Raw genomic sequence first — 22,352 nt, forward strand, 5'->3', positions numbered from 1 at the left:
CCACTTATAGTTGGCCCCCCTGACGGCCACAAATTAGAAATGGACGCGGTTGGCGCCTTTCTTTATTTTTAAAGAAGCCAGAAGGCCAAGTGTACTCCAGGAAGGCAAGACCAGCGGCAGAACATCGGCCGGCTGCGACACCACCGGTGACTATGAACACTTTATTGGTGCACCGGATGGTGCTGACTGTGTGTATGGGGTGGTGCTTTTGGTGCTTGGATGGGGTGCTCTGCACATTATTAAAGGCCGTAGGGCCACAGGGCACTCGTGGGTTGGTGTATCGATGCTGGCATGCGTGCTCTCTCTATGCATAACATCTGCATGTGTTCCTCAAAGAACAGGTCCTGGATCGTAGTGTAAATATCAGTGTAGTCTTGTATAAATGATGCGCCCTACCGGCTGTATGTTTAGTTTGAGGATTCTTTCCGCGATTCGGTTATCCTGTGGGTGTGTTTCTGTGAGGAGAAGGGTGCAACGTCGCAGGGGGACATATTTACTCATTTGTGAACATCTGTAAAACTGTCGCACTCAGGGTTGAGTTAATAGTAGAGGGAACTACATCTGAGTGCCACACTAAAGTAAGTAAAAATTTATCGGGTCGGGACGCCCCGAGGTAGAGAAGGGTGCAATGTTGCGGATATGAGATTGGCCTCCATCCATATCCGCTTGTAAATATTCCCCTATTTCCCCAATACTTCCCAACAATCCCCCATTCCCTAGTCCCATTTTCTGTAAACAACACTCTGTAGACCCGACCTTCCCCTATTTCCCCCATTAAATGTCGCATCCAGGTCCACCGCATCTCACGTAGACAACTATAGGACATCTTGCTAGTTATTCTTAGTCTATGTCAGTTAAGGACTCGTTTCCATTAATTCTGACTCTTTGTTGCACCAGAATGTGATTGTATGGCACCGTTAGAAAGTTTAGGACCTCCCAATACCTCCCCGCAGCTCTTCCTCATGGTACAACAACAACAACAACAACAACAGCGGCGGCGGCGGCGCGGGGAGTGTGCGTCCTCACTCCGGCTTGGTTAGCCGCCATTGAACATGTGCTCGACGGGGTTACCAAGTAGGGGCTCGCTGTCAGCTCCTCGTCAAGGGCGGAGCCCGGTAACCCCCCGCACCCAATAGAAGCGGCGGACCGATTCCATCTGGGGCGGAGCCAACGAGCCGAGGGCGTGTCACTCCCCGCTGAGCATGCGCAGGAAGAGGGAGGTGACGTCAGATACGCGCTGGACTTGAAGGAAGAGAGACGCCACCTCCGAGCGCTGCAATACCTCCCCGCATCTCTGGACCGGACCGTGTTTGATTCTGCCCCTGAGCCAAGGTGCACCTTGTGCTATCGACTGCCTGTCCTTCCCTGCCATCAATCCCTGTGTAAGTCAGTCTTGTTCCGTTTGTCTGTGGTCTGTCGGGGATAGATAAGATTGTGTCTAAGTGCCCACCTTTTCTGTGCTTTACCTCTTACCTTGTAATCTACCCCTTTTCTCCACCACCAATTATATCCTCCTCCGGAGGTCTTGAGAACTGTACCCCTTGTGTCGTTTCATTTATCCCAGCCGTTGTGTCCTTTCCTTCATTGATTTAGCATAGCGCGATTTGGGTCAACGTCGGGTGGAATCGGGTAAACTGTGCGAACACGGCGGCCGTTCCGCTCGGCCCATCATAACATCTTAATAAGTCGTGTCCGTAACAATATATATATATATATATATATATATATATATATATATATATATATATATATATATATATAGATATATATAGATATATTTAGATATATATAGATATATATAGATATATATATATAGATATATATATATACTAGCAGAAGTACCCGGCATTGCCGGGCGGGGGAGGGGAGGGGGAAGAGGGGGGGGAGGGGAACGGAGGGGAGGAGAGGGGGGGGGAGGGGAGGAGAGGGGTGGGAGGAGGGGTAAGGGGGAGGGAAGGGGAGGGCCAGTCAACAATGACGTTGCAGTTCTCATGGTCGGAGAGCAGCACAACAATCGCGACATCGTCCTGAATCTTCGCAATAGCACGAAGCAGATTATGGAGACTCACCGATCCTGTGACGCCCTCCAGTACCGGCGTTGCCGGGTGGGGGAAGGGAGACCCGTACATTCCCAACCCGTACATTCGCCCTCTCGACTCAAGCTCACTCGGACAAAAGCCTCGCACAAATTACACCGTGAAGGCCCAATGGCCATGTCTATGCCACAAATCAAGTACGTGAGCGAGTCGGCGCACTGAATTGAAAATATATAGAACGCTCATACTCCGTGAAAAGTGAAGCCAACTGGCGGCGGAGATGGAACATCACGTGATTGCTCTGAGCGAATCAGCGCGCTGCTCTGCCACCGGTCAGAATCAGTGTATAATATTCCTCGCTGAAAAAAAATCTATGTGAAACATGCTACTATCTATGCTAAATCATGCTAAATCATGCTAATCATGCTAAAATCTATGCTACTTGCTGTGAGTTTATGGCGGCAAGGAACATCACGTGATCGCGTCACGAACATCATTCGTGAACACGTCATCACGTGATCGTGATCATCATCAATGAGCGCGAATGAGCGAATCAGCGCGCTGGAAATTTTCCTTCCTTACTCATGGCGTAAATAAATATACTGCCGTAAATATGGTACATTATTAAAAAATAAATGTACTACAATATAATTGAAAAATTTCATTGGTTGCTAGGAGATGGCAGCATGTAAAAACCGTTTGAATATTTGAAATACAGTTTGATCCAGAGGTAAGTGGTATGGTCTTGCTGGTAGGTGGACACGATATGTGTAAGGGAAATTATTTTGGTGTCCTGTATCTGGTCGTGCTAGTTGGTGAACACGGTAAATTTAAGGGAAATGATTTTCTGTCATTCTTCTGAGTGGTTGCTTCTCCTTCCCCGTATTTTTGTTCATTTTATTGTTTTTTCCACTCTCTTGAGTTGTGGGCCTTCCTTGAGTGGTATTACATTTATCATCATCATCATTGGAATGTCTGTTGTAAAGATACGGACATCAAGTCTGTATCTTGACGCAGAGAGCATCAAGCACCATCTTTTTATACCGGGCAACGGCAACGGCAACGCACTAACGCAGACCTCGCTCGGCCCCGCTCACAGCGACCTCTCTCGGCCCCGCCCATAGCTGCCTCGCTCGGTCCCGCCCACAGCGACCTCGCTCGGTCCCGCCCACCTCGACCTCGCTCGGTCCCGCCCACAGCGACCTCGCCCGGTCCCGCCCACAACGACCTCGCTCGGTCCCGCCCACAGCGACCTTGCTCGGTCCCTCCCACAGCGGCATCACTCCGCCCTACACAGCACTATCTATATATTATTCGTACAATGCCGGGTACTTCTGCTCGCTCAAAAAAAAATCTACGTGAAACATGCTACTATCTATGCTAAATCATGCTAAATGCTAATCATGCAGAAGTACCCGGCAAAACCGCAATTGCTTTTCGCTCTGAAATACGTGCGAAGTTAATGGCGGCAACGAACATCACGTGATCGCTCTGAGCGAATCAGCGCGCTGCTCTGCTACCGGTCAGATTCCGGTCATAATATTTCGCGCTGAGTTAAAAATATGGTAAAAAAATATTATGAAATCAATTTTTAGGTCAGCCATGTTCGTCCCAGGCTCAATGGCCATGTCTGTGCCAAATATCAAGTACGTGTGCCTCTCCGTTTAGGAGTCTACCGGTAACATTACACACACACACACACACACACACACACACTCACACACGCACACACAAACTGTGTTTTATATATATAGATATATATATATATTGTTACGGATCTCTACGTCGGCCTTTCCCCCTTAAGAAGGGGGGATTAATCCCCTTGTCCGCGACTGACCGACGTGAGTCCTGGGCGTCCCAACGCTCCTTCCGGTCGGGAGCAGCCAGGGTATTTGGTCTACAAAAAGTCCCAAGGACCTGAGTGCCACTCCTGACCGTGAAGCAAGGGAGGGACTCCCGCTCGAACCCCGGTTTTAGATGGTCTAGTTGCCGAGCGGTTTTTAGCAACCCGAAGTTCGAGTCATTAGCATTCACTAAACCCGATTCCGAAACGTTGGCCAAATCGTGCCACAGGTATTCAATTGGGAAAAGACAAGGACGACACGGATGTAAAGGAAAGAAGAAGAAGAAGAACCAAGGTAGGAAATACAAATATTATTTATTTGTACTATTTACAAGACCAAAGAAACCAAGGAGAAGGAAGGATACGAAAATAAAGACAGAAAGAGGGACGGACCAGAAGGACACAGTGCAATTTCTAGCTTACCTATGGCAGTCTTACTTATTCCCAGGGACAAGACACACAAAACAAACTCACGTACACAAAAGGATGGAAGGACAGGAATCGTTTGGGACGGCAGAGGAGGGTCCAGGTAGATGGTGGCGTCAAGGTCCGGTTCCAAGCGCGCACTCCGATCCACGCTTTGGGGTCGAGGCGAAAAACCCGGCAAACACAGCTCCGCTTCGCGTCTCACCGACCGGCAATAGGGCCTAGAGGGTCTCGGCTTATTGCCGCAATACAGGCACCCCCTCACGTCTCTCTCCCTCTTTCCTCAATCGTCTCTTCGTGCCGCCGTGGGGACGTCGCTTGCTTTCCCAGGAGCCAGGACTCATCTGCACTCCTCTCCGTGGGGGTGTCTCCCGCGGGTTATATAAGCCCCACCCTCTAACCTTTACGAATCTCCCCGATCGCTCTTCCTCCGCCCTCTCAAGCCAAACCCCTTTGTGCTGGATTGGTTGAGTGGGGCCGACTCACTCCTCCCCTCTATGACGAGGTGGAGACACGCCTTTCTTCTCCGACTTGACCGCGTGCGTAATGGAGGTTTTGGGGCGATTCGAACGAGCCCCAGCCAAAGGGCAGCAGTGGCGAATGCAGCAAACCGCCCAGTGCAGTTGGCAATTGACGAAAGGGGGGGGGAATCCATGGAGGTTCTGGGGAAATTGAAAGGGGATACTACCTTGTTTCACTTCGGTGCAATGCAGTATTAGTTAATGGACGACATAGCCTTAAACTAATACACACAATAAGGAAATAACTACCAACAAGGAGGAAATCTATGATTTGGCTACGTGATGGTATATGACCTAACTAAGGGACGCCCTTTGACCTTTATACACAACAACTGGAGGAAGGAGGGTGACATTGTACCACAATAAAAAAAACACAATTCTCATATCCACAACAATATATATATATATACATATATACATACATACATACATACATACATACATACATACATACATACATACATACATACATACATATACATCTTCTTCGATCTATATATATAAAAGAATTTTTGGTAGAGGGGAGGTTCTCCCCACACTCACATACAGGGGGGAGGGGCCGGAGGGGGGAGGGGGAGGGGAGAGGGAAGAGGGGGGGATGGGGAGGGTGAGGGATGGGGGGGAAAGGAGGAGGTGGGAGGGGGGAGGGGAAGGGGGGGGGGACCCGGCAGAAGTACCCGGCATTGCTGGGAGGGGGGAGGGGAGGGGAACGGGGGGGGGAGGGGAGAAGAGGGGGGAGGGGAGAAGGGTGGGGGAGGAGAGGGGGAAAAGGGAGGGGGAGGGGAGAATGGGAGGGGGTAGGGTGGACGGGGAAGGGAGGGGGGAAGGGGAAGGGGAGGGGGAGGGGGAAAGGGAGGGGGGAAAGGGAGGGGGAGGGGGAAAAGGGAGGGGAGAAGGGGAGGGGTAGGGTGGAGGGGGAAGGGAAGGGGGGACAGAGGGGGGAGGGGAAGGGGGGACGGAGGGGGAAGGGGGAGGGAAGGGGATGGCCAGTCAACAATGACGTTGCAGTTCTCATGGTCGGAGAGCAGCACATTAATCGGACATAGTCCTGCATATTCGCAACAGCACGAAGCGGATTTTGGAGACTCACCGATCCTGTGACATCCTCCAGTACCGGCGTTGCCGGGCGGGGGAAGGGAGACCCGTACATTCCCAACCCATACATTCGCCCTCTCGACTCAAGCTCACTCGGACAAAAGCCTCGCATAAATTACACCGTGAAGGCCCAATGGTCATGTCTATGCCACAAATCACGGGCGCACTGAATTGAAAATACTAGGGCATGCCCGTACTATATATATATCTAAAATTATATCCCCCCCCCCTCTATTTACATGAAATGGTTTGGTCCAAAGCGAACGGCTTGCGAGTACGGTGACAATCCCCCCCCCCTCTATTTACATGAAATGGTTTGGTCCAAAGCGAACGGCTTGCGAGTACGGTGTTTTTTATCGGACCCGTGGAATTATAGATAGTAGTTTTAATTAGTTTTAAAACATAGTTTAACGGCAACATAGTTTTCCAACGTGAAATAAATGAATACGCTCTCAAATGTGCCGTCCGAGGCAGAGTCTGTTCGCCACGTTCGGCACACGTGATAGCTCGCTGCTCTCTGATTGGTTGAATCGTTTTTTGGACATAGCTCGGTAACTACTTGTCCGATTAATATGAAACCTTGAAAAGGCACATCCTCGGGTCCCCAGCAATATACCTGGCAAGTTTAAAGTATATCGGACCCGTGGTTGTCGAGAAACAGCGGTCACAGACATACAAACATACAAACATACAAACATACAAACATACACACAGAGATTACTGGAATTATAGATAGATATAGAATGCTCATACTCCGTGAAAGTGAAGCCGCCGTGTCGCCATCTTGGTCAGCATGACTCGACCAACTCGCTTCGCGGATCTCGTTTTGTGCGGCAATAAACTGCTCCAATCGGTTACGGAAGGGTTGTGGAAAGACGTTTCACAGCTGTTTCAAAGACATTTAATTCATATCGCACAAAATCGATACAAAGCACGATCGCATAAAAGGTGAAAAAACGTGTGACGTGTGACGGGATGGAACATCACGTGATCGCTCTGAGCGAAACGGCTCGACCAACTCGCTTCGCAGATCTCGTTTTGTGCGGCAATAAACTGCTCCAATCGGTTACGGAAGGGTTGTGGAAAGACGTTTCACAGCTGTTTCAAAGACATTTAATTCATATCGCACAAAATCGATACAAAACACGATCGCATAAAAGGTGAAAAAACGTGTGACGTGTGACGGGATGGAACATCACGTGATCGCTCTGAGCGAATCAGCGAGCTGCTCTGGAACCGGCTGAGATTAGCGGGTACTTCGCTGAAATGCGCTGAGGTAAATATGAATAAAAAATATGGATCGTCAAATATTTTGAGTTCGGCCATGTTCGTCCCAGGCTCAATGGCCATGTCTATGTCAAATATCAAGCACGTAAGCCTCTCCGTTTAGGAGTCTATCGGTAACATTACACACACACACACACACACACACACACACACACACACACACACACTGTGTTTTATATATATAGATATATATATATATACACACACACACACACCTCTCCAACCCCTCGCTCCTCTCCGACCCCTCGCTCCTCCCGACCCCCAGCTCCTCTCCAACCCCTCGCTCCTCACCAACCCCTCGCTCCTGTCCAACCCCTAGCTCCTCTCCAACCCCTCGCTCCTCTCCAACCCCTCGCTCCTCTCCAACCCCTCGCTCCTCACCGACCCCTCGCTCCTCTCCGACTCCTCGCTCCTCACCGACCCCTAGCTCCTCTCCAACCCCTCGCTCCTCACCAACCCCTCGCTCCTCTCCAACCCCTAGCTCCTCTCCAACTCCTCGCTCCTCTCCAACCCCTAGCTCCTCTCCAACCCCTCGCTCCTCACCAACCCTCGCTCCTCACCAACCCCTCGCTCCTCACCAACCCCTCGCTCCTCACCAACCCCTCGCTCCTCTCCAACCCCTCGCTCCTCTCCAACCCCACGCTCCTCTCCAACCCCTCGCTCCTCTCCAACCCCTTGCTCCTCACCAACCCCTCGCTCCTCACCAACCCCTCGCTCCTCTCCAACCCCTAGCTCCTCACCAACCCCTCGCACCTCTCCAACCCCTAGCTCCTCTCCAACCCCTAGCTCCTCACCAACCCCTCGCGCCTCTCCAACTCCTAGCTCCTCTCCAACCCCTCGCTCCTCATCAACCCCTCACTCCTCTCCATCTCCTTGCGCCTCTCCAACCCCTAGCTCCTCTCCAACCCCTAGCTCCTCTCCAACCCCTCGCTCCTCTCCAACCCCTCACTCCTCTCCAACTCCTCGCTCCTCTCCAACCCCTCGCTGGAATGAATGCCAATTTAAACAGGATTACCTTTACTTCCGTATAATAATGATGAATGAAATAATAATGAAGAAATATCTGTCGGCAATTTCCCGTCTGTGGCGATACGTGAACGAAGCTATGCCCCTCTCTCCACATTATTGTGACGACGTATAAATTAAATATGTAATCGTGACGATTGTCATCAAATGGAAAAGTCCGCCACGAATTTTTAATATATCTCGCCATTTTCCTGTCTTATTTTAGGCGGTGTATGACTGACCGTGCCGCGATTTTTAATATATATATATCTCGGCAATTTCCCGTGTGTGCGTGAATGTTCTCAATTATTTCTGACACCGAGTCTAAAACCATCGATAAAAATTAAATCAGATGGTGAATTTGAGATAAAATCGTGAGGGTGACTCAATGAATGGGCTTTATTTTACAGGCCTTTGAGAAATCATTTCGTTCTATAAACGGAAACTTTCATGGGATTCTCTTTCTGTTTTTTTTTTCAACTGAGTCTAAAACTATGTTAGCGACTGTTAAAAATGAAATGATATATCGAATTAGAGTTGAAATAAACCTGTGTGAGAGAGAAAGACAGCATGGGCCTAACTAAACAGGCCTCAAAGCTATTCAAGTGAATAAAATGGTGGATATTTGTTTGCATGAAGCCTCTCCAAGAATGGGTGGAGCTACTCTGCAAACGGAGTAAGCCACACCCCCGGACAGACAGACAGACAGACAGACACAGACAGAATCACCTTCGCCTATTATAATATAGATATTGTTACGTCCTCCGCCCCCACCCCTTGGTCATGGTCAGGGTGTACCTCCGAGCCCCGAGAGGAGTCACGGCAGAAAAATGTGTTATTCTGTATGTCAAAGATCAATGGAGAAGCCACCCCAATTGTTACTCACAAACAAATATTGTATTAAGATCACACAAGAATAACAGTGGAAGAACTCGTGAGATTTCGAGACAACGTCACGAATTTTTGAAGCTCCACACGGTCTCCACGTTTTCAAAGTTAAGTCTGTTCACAATTGTATTTTGTCGTAACTGTATTTTATCTTTCGGCATGTGAACTTATAGTGTATCCCTTGGATGTTTATCTCGGTGTTTATCATAAATTAATCGTTTGTTTGCCGCGCGGCGTGCGAGGCCTTGCAGCCTCAGGCTTCCCCCGTCGAAGTTTGTTTCTTCCTTCGCTGGTTTTGCTTGGTTTTTTGATTTTCCCTTCTCCCCCAAACTTCACCGAACATTTACTATTTGTGTAACGTTGTAACGCCCACACCCCCCACACCCCTCTAAAAAAATAAAATAAAATAAAACTTTTATTTCCCTTTCTCCTCGTGTGCTTTTGTCCCATCGTGTGCTTTTGCCTCTGTGCACGTGCGCTGTCTCGCCCCGCCCCCATTTTCCCCTTGCCTTCCACCTTTTTCCCTGTTCAAGTGACTCGTGGTCGTCCCTCTAGTCTCCCTCTCCCCATTGGTATTTTTGTGAATATAAGATTGTTCTTCACGGTTCTGTTTAAATATGTTTAAACTTTCCCCTGGAATGTTTTATTCAGTCGTATATTACAACATGCTGTTTTTCTTCTTATTTAAAAGGCTCCTTTCAATTTCCTCTTCAACTCATTCCATTTCAAAAAAATATTCAATCTCTTATGATTCCAAATCACTCCATGCTCTAAATTCTCATTCATTCCACCCCTCCTCTATCGTTCTGAAACGGATCGTTAACTTGAAAATCACAACAAACCCAATTTGTTTTAAATGTTCATCTTTCATTAATCATCCACTTTCTAATCTCCCCACTTGCCCCTCCCCTCCTAAACTCCCCCCTTGCCCCTCCCCTCCTAAACTCCCCCCTTTCCCCTCCCCTCCAAATCTCCCCCCTTGCTCCTCCCCTCCTAAACTCCCCCCTTGCCCCTCCCCTCCTAAACTCCCCCCTTGCCCTTCCCCTCCTAAACTCCCCCCTTGCCCCTCCCATTCAACTCTCTCCCCCAACCCCTCCCCTTCAAATCTCCCCCCAACCATCCCTCCCAAATTCTCCCTCCTCCCACCTCCTTCTCAAAGCTGCCTCCTCCCCACTTCGTCTCCCTTCTATCTCATACCTCCACCTCCCCCAACCTTCTACTTTCCTCTGCCCGCCCCCTCAAACAACTCCTCACTGTGCCTCATCACATCACCATCAAACCTTTCGTCCTCCTCATCCTTCCCTTTCTTGTAACTCTTCTGTAATCTCTGACACACTATCAACTGCTCTTCCCACCTCCCCCTCTCACCCTTCATCTGACCCTACCCCTCCCCTCCCCTGTCCTGCACCCAATGCTCCCCCTCTCTCCTCATTAACGGGATGGACCTCAAACATCCACGGCCTTCGTTCAAACCTGATTGATCTCTCCATTCAGGTTGCTTCTGACAATCCAGACTTGATCTGCTTAACAGAAACTTTCCTCCTTCGAGATGTCTCTGATTCCTTAATATCTCTTCCTGGTTACTCCCTCCTCGGGAAATGATAGACCTGAGCCTCGTCCTGGTGGTGGGGTGGCTATCTTTATCAAAAACTCTCTTCCTCACTCTCCCGGCACTGCCCTCTCTCCACCCCACCCCCAGGAGTATCTCTGGCTACGGCTCCCTCTCCGCTCCCACCTTTTGTTCATATGTGTTCTGTACCGTCCACTAAACAGTGATGACTCCATCTACATCTTGCTGTCTGATAATATGGACCAACTTCTATCTACTCATCCCAACTCTCTCTTCCTCATATGTGGTGATTTCAATTGTCACCATGCCAGTTGGCTGGGTGTGGGTTCATCTCTCACCAGCCATGGCACCTCAGCAAAGGACTTCTGCGACTCATTGGGACTGACACAATCTGTCAATTTCGCAACCCGGATCTCAGTCAATGGAGTATCTTCTCTTCTGGACTTGGTTATGACTAACTTCCCTGCAAATGTCTGCTGCTCTTCTTCTGCTCCAATTGGTACTTCTGATCATGTGCTTGTTAAAGTGGATATCTCTCTGGCCATTCTCAGAGAGCCTCCTCAGCGCCGACGAGTCTGGCATTTCACTCAGGCCGACTGGCACGGTCTGCAAGCAGTCATCAATCATCTGGACTGGTCTCCCATCTCTACTGCATCTGACATCAATTCTTCCTGGGAATTCTTCCAAAGCAAACTGCTCTCTCTCATGCACAGATTTATCCCATCTCGTCTTCAGTTGTCTTACCCTTCCTCCCGTCCACGGTACACTGAATCTTGTGGTGAGGCAGTTGCCCTGAAACAACTTGCCTTTGCCTGTTGGAAGGCAAATCCAACTGAAGGCAATCTCAGTTCCTTCCACCAAGCTCAAAACAAGTGTGTGTCTGCCCTCAGGAGTGCCAGGAAGCACTATATCTCCACACTCAAGATTGAACTCTCAAACCTGTATCCTTCCTCCAAATCCTGGTGGCGTCTGGTCAAATCCGTTTCTGGTGTTTGTTCCCCCACAAATCCCCTCCCTTACCTCAAATGGCTACACAGTTGACACCGCACGTGACAAAGCCGAATGCCTCAACTCTGTGTTTGCCTCAAAATCTTGTGTCCCAAACCCATCTCTCTCTGTTCCCACCTCTCCCAGTCGAACCCAACTGCTCCTGGACTCTGCGTCCTTCTCTCCTGACAAGGTGGAGAAGTTTTTTATCAAACCTCGACTCTGATTCTGCAACTGGACCAGACGGCATCAGCCCACGGGTCCTAAAATCCTGCTCTGTCGCTCTATCTCACCCTCTCTTAGTTCTTTTCACCCTCTCTTTTGCTCTAGGTCATCTGCCAGCATCTTGAAAATCAGCAAACATTACCGCTTTACACAAAAAGGTGCAAAAATAGATCCTTGCAACTGCAGACCAATCAGCCTGCTTCCAATTATCAGCAAAGTCATGGAATCCATCATTGCTTTGGATATCAAATCCTTCCTCTTTTCCAATGGCTTGATCTCTGATCATCAATTTGGATTCATACCAGGTCATTCTACTCTGGACATGTTGCTTCTGCTGTCTCAACAATGGATGGAGGTCCGCAATGCCAAATAGGAAATCAGAGCTGTCTCACTTGAGATATCACGTGCCTTCGATACGGTCTGGCACCCAGCTCTGCTCACCAAACTCTCCTCCTATGGTATCCATGGAAATCTCCACTCATGGCTTGTGGACTTCCTCTCTGGTCGTCGGCAACGTGTGCCCCTGAATGGATTTCTCTCATCTCCCCTGCCTGTTCTGGCTGGAGTTCCCCAAGGTAGTGTTCTGGGCCCTGTGCTATTTCTGGTCTTCATCAATGATCTCTCCAACTCTCTGGAAAATCCTCTCTATCTCTTTGCTGATGACTCCACTATCTGCCGCTCCATTCCTCATCCCTCAGATCGCCAGTCTGCAGCCTACTCACTCTCTGCAGACCTGGACAAAATCACAGACTGGTCAAACAAGTGGAACATGTCTTTCAATCCTGACAAATCTCACACTCTTACAATGTCTCTCCGAAAGGACCGACTGGAAAACCCTCCCATCTACTTTCTCAACAATACTCTCCAAGAAGTTCTGTCGCTCAAGCTTTTGGGTCTCACTATCTGCCATGATCTTTCTTGGGAAAACCACATTTCCAAGCTGGCCTCCAAAGCCAGTCGCCGACTGGGCATCTTCCATCGTGCGAAGTCCTTCCTTGACACACCTGAGCTCCTTACCACATACAAGGCTTTCATCTGCAGCTCAATGGAATACTGTTTCCCCCTCTGGGCTGGTGCTCCTGCCTCACACCTAGCTCGGCTTCACGCTGTTGAGGCCAAAGCTTTCAGAATCATTGGAATCTCCTGCGATGAAGTTAACTCCGAGGGCCTTTCACTCACTCACCGCAGGCAGGTTGGTGGTCTTTCTGTCTTCTACCGACTCCTCTCCGGCCTTGCTGCTCTCTGTGCTCTGTCCCCCCAATATTCCTTCAGGTCACACAAGATCTGCCTGCAACCCTCTTATGGTTAAACTTCCAAAATCTAGGCTCTCTGCTCACCTTCACTCTTTCATTCCCCTTTTCTCCCGCCTCTGGAACAAACTCCCCCACTCCCTTCATTCCCACTCCTCCCTCCAGGTCTTTATAACAGCTGTTCACCACCATCTCTTATCTTCCCCCATCCAAAACCTTGATCTTTTCTACCCCTGCTAATTCACCTCAGAGTCCTTGCAGTGTTCATATGTTTTATACCTCTCCCACCTCCCCCCCAAGTCCTCCCAATGTCCCTGCTCTCAAATGTTGTGTTTGTGTCCTTCCCCCTCTCTCCCCATCTTGTCTGCCGCTCCCCTTGTTTTTTGTGTTTTGTGTGTCGGCTTGACTTTTTGTGTGATTAATGTTAGCTCTTTCACGAGCCTCGATCTTGTATAAAAAAAAAAAAAAAAAAAAACAACAACAATAATAGTAATCAAAAGTACAATCAATATGTCCTCTGATGGTACCATCATTTTTGTAATATATAACTCACTGTGCTCCAAGTGAGTGAAACAAGAACATCCCCAATGTCTCTTATTCCCGGCTTCAAGCCCAAAGTTGATTCGCTCCAGCGATCGCCAGAACGATGTCCAATCGAGACCAGAATCCCGTGCGGATGGCAAGTACAGTCACACAGCCCAAAGCTGCACAAAGGCGCCCTCAAGGCGACTGGGAAATCACACCCTCGGGTATGGACTTTCACGGCTCAGTCGGCGAACCGCAAATTAATCTTCAAGCCACGGTGCACACACACACGCCAGATATGTCTGAAAGCGATGAAAACGGCTGACGAAGCAAAGACCTTGCTCGATGCGCGAAGCGCGCGGGTCAAAATGGCCGACGACCCGTTCTTGAGACGTAACGGCCCGGCGATAATTCTCCTCGGAATCCACCGCCAAAAACCTGACACGCAGTTGATCGGTCACAGCGATGACAACTCTGTCGCAGGGACCCCTTTCCTGGGAAACCCAAGAGTTTGCTTGTGACTCTTGCTCGCCAACGTTCGCTCCAGACAGCAAGTAGCTCGGCTCCTTCTTGTCCAACTTACTCGCTCCGCCCTCTTTTCTCTTCTCTTCCTCTTGGTCGCCGTCCGGTTCCGGTTTCATTTAAACATTAACCTTTTTACCTTTTGACAATAATAATTGCTATTTCCCTCAAACAACAATAATAATAATAATAATACATGGAACCAGAAATGTTTCAAGTGGATGAAAACCACAACAACGGAAGTGACGAATCCGTAACAATATAAAGCCATGCATGATTTTTTTTTTTTTTAAATATATTTATTTATTTATTTATTTATATATTTATTTATTTATATATTTATTTATCTATATATTTATTTATATATATTTTTATATATATATATATATTTATTTATTTATTTATATTTATTTATTTATATATATTTATTTATTTATATTTATTTATTCATATATATATATTTATTTATATATATGTTTTTTTTTTTTTTTTTTATATATATATATATATATTTATATATATGTATTTATTTATTTTTATATATTTATATATATTTATATTTATTTATTTATTTATTTTTTATATATATATAATTTTATATATATATATATTGACCAATGGGATGATTCTGTCGCATCATTTGAACAAAACGCTTGAGCAAAATTAGCTGGGATCATATTATTCAAATGAATAGGTTTTCCACCGTTGTTTACTCGTGTGAGCCATGAGGTGCGTTGTGATTGAAATATATTTTCTGTGAATTTATCGAAGGGGGAGGTGGGTGGGGGGAGAGAGTGAGAACAAGACGGCTGACTTATTAACTCGGGTTTAACTGGAACGACACTCGGTCCAGAGGATACCTCTGCCACACTAAACGGTTTATGTTTTGTATCCCACTGATAGGCCATATCTAGATCTGGAAATGATCCAAAATCGAATCGCTTGTTCTTATCGTGTAACCAACTCACCCACCTAGTTTTGTCATAATCCATCCACAACTTTGTGAAATAACATGCTGTATATCGTTTTGGTTCTATCACAGGTGAAGAATCACTTACAAAATAAAATTAAAAAATCTCTTATCGAGATGTGGAACTTAACCAAAATGAATCAATTGGTCCATGTCACACACTGACCACGTCCACCAAGTTTAAATCCGAATCCGTCCACAACTTGAGATATCGTACTATGTATAGCTTTTGGTCATATCAGTGGTGAAGAATCATTTAAAGAATGATCGTATCCGGATCTTCGTCAAAATCGAATCAGTTCGTCCTTGTTACACACCCAACCTCTCCACCAAATTTCATCCAAATCCGTCCATAACCTTTTGAGGTATCGTGCTCACAGACAAACAGACAGCCAAACCGGTGTGAAAACATAATCTCCATCCACCTTCGGGTGGTGGAGGTAATAATGGGTGTTTTGTTTTTTTTAAACCGCCATGTGAAAGTTACGTATGTATTCTCACTTTTGTTGCAGCTGTCGGGACCGGCTTGTCGTTCCTGCTTTCCTCGGTGCTTTCGCTGCTCGTCTTTGCGGGAATGCAGTTGTTTGGAAGGCATCTGGCATCCCAGGAATGGCTGACCATTGTTGGAGGCTTCTTTGGATCCATCCTCTTCATCTTCTCGCTAACCGTATCCCCTCCCTCTCCTTGATAGCTGTGTTTATATCAAGACTTTGGCTTATTTTGGCTTTGGCTTATTTAGCCACTTTGGCTTATTTAGGATGCTTTGTGCAGTTATGATGAAAGTTGCGTTCTTAAGCTTCCTGTTTTTTTGTTGGAGAATCTTATGTTCATACACCTACAATAACCCCATATATATATATATATATATATATATATTTGAGCTCCTTAACATGCATATACAGGCTTTCAACAACATGGAAAACCTGATTTTTGGTAAAGGATTCCAGGCGAAGATCTTCCCTGAAGGTACGTTATGCATTTGTTTTTGTGTTTCTTGAACCAAGAGAGCCGATGCATTTCCATGCGCTTAATTTGTCAAGAGACCACTCAACCCTGTAATTGGTTATAAAACTTCAATTTTTCTCTTGGCTTAAGTTACTAATTCCTGTGCTTGCTTATTTCATTTAGCCTGACATTGCCAAATGCTGCCAGATAAGATAACTTGCCGTGACAAACCCAATTTTCTTTGCTTAACAGTGCAAGGACAGATAGCTGCCAAACATGTTCGATTTCCAAACCGCTTTCTCCAAATCCAATTTTGCTCCTCAATTGGCTTGTGGCTTTTATAAACGCTTTTCCCAGATGTGGTCGGTGTGAATACACATAGGCTGGCTTGATTTTTATATTTGGAATATGTAATTGCTGAAGAATTGTCCTTATTTTGCGCCAAGGTTGAGGATTTGTAGAATTGATCGATAAGGCGAGTGTCATGCGTCCACCCACGCCCCCGATCGATTACCGTGCTCTGGACGTTAAACCTGCACTTATCCTAATTTGTCATCAGGAAGGTTCTTCCTTTCATTACATACACTTGTGACAAATTTGCTTTTCTTTTACTTTATTTCACTAATTCACAATTATTTTGGTGCATTTGTCTTTACGATATCTCGCTTGCATTTGATTGTCGAGCAGACTGTGAACCGTCGGATTGATGCTCCCCAGGCAGGCCGTCTGTGGGAAGCATGGCCCTTTGGATTGATGTTGAGCTGGATGTCCTGTGTGCTTGCATTTGTTGTTTGATGTCCATGATCATACGGTGTCCTTTGACAGAGCTTGGGTTGGCATGTGAGTGTTTCCCATCTGAAACCCTGGTTCGTGATGCAGGGAACACGGGATCAAATCCCCTATACCAAATGCATTTTGTCCGTTGTCTACTAATGTCTTTATAATTCATGTAAAAGTATTCTTCTATCTACTGATGGCTTTGTCGTGTGTGTGATAAATTTACACGGTCCTTCATGAACCTGATATGACTGTTAAGAATAGAAGAAAAAAAAAAAGAAAACTAGGTTCATTATCACTGGCCTACTGGCCAAATTGCTGCCTTAACCTATAGGTGGCACTGTGGCACAGCCATGCCTTAGTGATGATGTAACCAGCCAATCAAGTTGCTGAAAAGTTTAAGGCGAGGGGGAAGGGGAATCAAATTTTTTCCATTTTTGCATTTTGTTGTTCGTCCTTTGGTAGTGGAAAACATCTGCCACGTTGGTGTTAACATGGTCTTTCCCATTGTGTTGCTTATGCATTGGTTGCACTTGCAGGCTTGAACTCACCATTACCTTGCATCTTGAATATCTTCTCGGCTGACTTTTTTTTTTACGGAGTCACTTCATCATACTAAAATGCTCAATTTGGTGTCTGACTGCGATACATTCGGTCATGACTTATCCAATCTCAACCAAACTTTACAGGAGGGCTTAGGGTCACACGATGGAGGTTGTAGCGACTTCGTTTGTCTCCCTCCCCAAAGGGAATTTCCACCTTGGGCGAAATCCATGTTCCAAGGCCGCTTCTAATAACAAAATTAATGCCCCTTAATATAATCATAATATTAATGTTATTACAAAACAATATTAATACTAACTGGACAGGTCACCGATGCCTGGGCCACTTAATAACTGTGGGCAGTTATGACCAGGATCCAATCTGCCCCCCTTTGATACAACCCCGCATTCATCATTCATTAACAGGTCAACTATTAACTTAGATTCATATTATCAACTTAGATTCGTACTATGAATATCGTACTATTCACTTCAGTTCATACTATCAACTTCCGATCTGTACTATCGACATTATAACGATCAACTTGGATTCATAGTATCAATATAGTACTTCATTATACACAGATTTGTACTCTAGATATTTTACTGTCAACTTAGATCCGTACCATCAATATCGTACCATTAACTTAGATTTGTACTATCGATATTGCATCATCAACTTATATTTATACTATCAATATCGTGTTATCAACTGTGGCCAATTTGTATTAAGTTTGCACACATACACATACGCAAACACATACACACACACACGACCTCAAAAATGAGGTCAAGAGATCTTAGAAGCTGAAGAGCATCGAAATTCTATCAGTGATGATTGGAGAAACTGGAATGATGAAGAAGAACGTCACTGAGATAAAAAACAAAAACAAAAACATCCCCAGGAATATTACCACAAATGAACTACAACTGGAAGGCAATCCGGGGTTTGGTGACGATCCTGAAAAGAGCCCTTGGAACAAAACTCTGAAAGAGTTGAATAGCTTGGTCCATGAACCGTGATGCCTTACCAAAGAGGAGGTGGATACTTTGGGTCCTGGGAGGACTCTGTTTACCTCCTGAAACCCTCAAATGGAAGATAACAACCAACGACACACACACACACACACGCACACACACCTGTGGCTAATTGCATTTTTACTGTGAGTAAACTTACACATGCAATTCTGACAATTCCTCAGCGCCCCACCCATACTGAAATCCTCATACCCTCCAAGGCCTCAACCCTCCCCTTCCAAATATGTCCCACCTTTTTTCACCCTTCCCTTCCCAACCTTGAGGCATCAATCCCCTCTCCATTTTAAGCCTTCAAACCTCTACGCACCCCCCCTCACCCCTCGTCAAATCCTCAACCTCCCCCTTCCAAATCTGTCCCATCTTTATTCTCCCCCACTCCCTCCTCACCCTTCGCCCACTCATAAAGCAAACGAGCATTCCCACATCGAAACAGTGGAATATTTTACGCTTACCGCCAACCTATCATTCTATCGCCAACTTTACAGAAAGCCTTCATGGTCGCCTGCTCAACTCACAATTTTTAGAGAAAATAGTCAGAAATAATAGCAATGACCTACATAACCTCCACAGTAACAGCGTTACTTGAGGAAATGCCACATTAATTTTGGTTGTGTAAAAATAACAGAACGCTACTTCGATCGCTGAGGCCTATATTCACAAGGCCAATGACGCCTTTCGGCTCAAAATCCTTTTAACTGTCATTTGGTCATTTTACACTGAAGGGATAACTTGAAGGGAGGGCAGGGCGATTGTGAATATGACAGCTTCAAAGTCTGACTTCACATAGCAGTTCGCAACAAAATGGCGATGGCGTTATAGAAATTGTGGGTGGAGTCTGGTGAAATGTCCAACCAATGGGTGGGACTCGTACGAATGGACGGGTGGACGCATGCACCGCTCCTTTTATAGCATATAATCCTATCAATATTGCTTTGAAATTTAGCCTTTTTCGAACTCATCTGGCCATTGTTGTTGAGAGGTCATGCCCAAAATATGCGACTCCAAGATGGGTGGGTGTTACCCGGAGTGTCGCAGAGCGTCACACCCATGGCAGTTAAGCCCAAGAAGAGGGTGAGTGGCTGCTGCCGTTGGCATGGAGCAATGTGGTTGGAGAGCACCTTGTAGGGGGCTGACACAATCCTAATGGGAAGGGGTGGGGTGGGGCACGCTGGCGAGCTTATAAAAGCAGCGGCCTTCTTTTGTTAATCCCCTTCTTTCTCTCTGGCGACTCCATGGCTGTTGGCTCCACCGACTTTGCTTGCCTTTCTTGCTGCACCTGCATTTGCCGACCAAAAGAGTAGAGCTTGACAGAATAGGGATCGACAATGAAGGCTCATTGGAATGGTTAAGAAGAGGTCAAATTATTTGGGATGGAGAATGAGTCGTCATAAATACCCAATACCTAAAACTTATGCTTTTAGGAAAATGGTGGGATTGAGCCAATCAGGCAAATGCAGGTTTTGTGGGGTAGAAACCGAAAGTACCAATCACTGCCTTTTGGGATGTAAAACACATGTTGGAACATTCGTACACAAAAGACATGACAGTATCTGTAGAGTAATCCACTAGCACATCTGTAAACATTTCAACATTCTGGTTCCGGAACAATCATGGAAATACAAACCAAATCCGATCCTTGAAAATGAACACATAGTGCTCACCCATGACAAGATGATCCCATCAAGTATGGCTATTTCAAACAAAGCATTGCGTCCAGACATAGTGCTCAAACACAAAAAGGAGAAGTCAGTACATGTGTTGTGCTGTCTTAAGTTATTCTTACTAGTGAGGTACCCATACTATGCACGGGTGGGAGGCCAGAAGCAATCGGACAATGCAGAAACGGCGAATGCTAAAGCATGAAACCAATAAATTCCACATTCCTGTAGCACCTTCAGTCGCATGTCAGACATGGACAGCAATTTTGTGAAGGACTTCCATGAAAAACGTACCCGTTCGCAAACAAACGGGTACGTTTGTTTCATACCCAGTCAATGGCAAATCTGCATATGGCGATCCACGAATTTCACGTTTAGAAAGTAGAAACCGTCATGGCATTTTGTCATTCACTTGAACTCGATATATCTTATTTTCATTCCAAACAGCATAACTCCAATCACAAATTGAATAACATTAATATAAAAAATAAACTTTTAACAACATTCGTGACATAAACAAATATTTAAATCTTGAAGTGAAGTTCCGTAAGGTTGGGTGAATACAATTACGAATTCAAAATCGTAATTGTATTCACTCAATTCCAATCATCAATTTATACTTTAACAAAATGAATTAACACGATTAACGTTTAACGATTTAACATTACGATTGAATGACGGTTGTATTGGGATATTATCAAACCCGCGCATTGCCGTCATCTGTCCACTTCCGGATTCGCTGCAGGTTCATAATTCTCATCAAAATCTAAACAGTATTTGTAGAATTTCAATAAAAACCACAATACTGTTCATATCGGTAAATATTATTCCATCGTGTTTGGAAAAACTGGAAAATTGGAAAAATTGGAAAAACAATATAGCCTATTTTACTCCAGGGGGTCCCAGGATTACCCACCCAAAATATAGTTGTGATCGGTTCAGCCGTTTTTGCGGTACCTGCGAACGTACAGACAGACGGACATTTGGTGAATTATAGTAAGATTTCTTAAGAACACGTCCACCTGGCTTTGCATCCTGCCATGCCGAATAAACCATTTTGATACATTGATATTCCCTGGGGATTCAATTAAGTGAATTGTAATTCTGATAACAAGCGTGTTTAGGCACCCTCATTAAACACGGAGCATCCCTCACTGCTCGGGGTTCCCTGTATTAAATTTGGCCTCAATTCAGCCATTCACGAAGAGACTGCTTCGACATTGCGGCTTCACATTTGACTTGCTAACGGTTGTGGTGTGGGGCCGAAAGTACGACAATAGCAAAATACTAATTGTACAGGGAAGTAAATTTAAAAAGTTGTGTATTTTGCAAATTCAAAATGGTCTTGATAGAGTAGAGTTATAATCGACTTGTAAAAAGCCCGTCAAATATGATGAGTTGGAAGAGTTTATTCGACGGTGCAGCCTCGTGAGCATGCCAAAGTTTGACTCCTCGGCCTATTGTCAGGTCTACTTTTATCTTCTTTATTTATTAGACATCCTGCAGACGTAAATGAACATTTGTTTTACTCTGTGCGCATTACACATCAGGTGCAGCGAATTTTTCCTCCCTGGGCCTTGTATTCATTGTTATTTTTTTAAAACGCTTCTGTACACCGCCCTTGGGGCTCGGTTTGCAAGCCACCGTCTACAATTCCAATGGAGGAGATTTACTCTTTTATGGAAAATGTTTTCCGAGTTTGTTTTATCCTCAAAAATATACCGTAGTGAACACAAATTCGTGTTAAAAGATTGGCTTATAAAACCTACCCTTATGAAGGGGTACTGCCATCTGTACAAACACACAAACTGATATTGTGTTTTATATGGTAGGTGGTATTGATTAATTCGAATTTTATTGCTGTCAGAAATAACAAGGATTATTTTGTGTTGTTGACTGGATAGTCCTTGATGCTGTCTAGTATGGTTTGGATTTTCGGCCTGACTATAAACTGTTGCATCGGGGCTTTACAGGCCGAGCGCTACATCACAAAGCGCGCCGTTGCCGAATGTCCTGTTAAGTGTCCCATTGATCGACGTTGAGGCTGGGTGTACCATCTGCTAACATTATTTGGTGGACGTAAAAGCACTCACGGTGTCTTTCGCAAAGAAGAGTGCGAGTCCTGACCGGCACCCTGAACAAATTACAAATTCCTGCCACTTTCAGTCAACGTCTCGTCTGTCATGGCCATGGTGAAAGAATTGGGCCAAAACTTCACGCAAGCAATCTCACAAAGAGGTGG

The 22,352-nt window shown here is 45.8% G+C and overlaps 1 protein-coding gene across 1 annotated transcript in view; it reads left to right on the top strand.

The window, feature by feature from the left end:
• The window catches only part of KRTCAP2 (keratinocyte associated protein 2), a 47,241-nt gene that overhangs the window by 13,287 nt on the left and 11,602 nt on the right, over nt 1–22,352 (top strand). The window contains exons 2-3 of the mRNA XM_068097570.2: nt 15,663–15,817; nt 16,053–16,116. Of these exons, the coding sequence (XP_067953671.1) occupies nt 15,663–15,817; nt 16,053–16,116 (219 nt within the window). The remainder of the gene's footprint in view (nt 1–15,662; nt 15,818–16,052; nt 16,117–22,352) is intronic.

This window comes from Myxine glutinosa, chromosome 6 (genome assembly GCF_964187855.1).
Source record: "Myxine glutinosa chromosome 6, kmMyxGlut1.1, whole genome shotgun sequence".
Lineage (NCBI taxonomy): Eukaryota > Metazoa > Chordata > Myxini > Myxiniformes > Myxinidae > Myxine > Myxine glutinosa.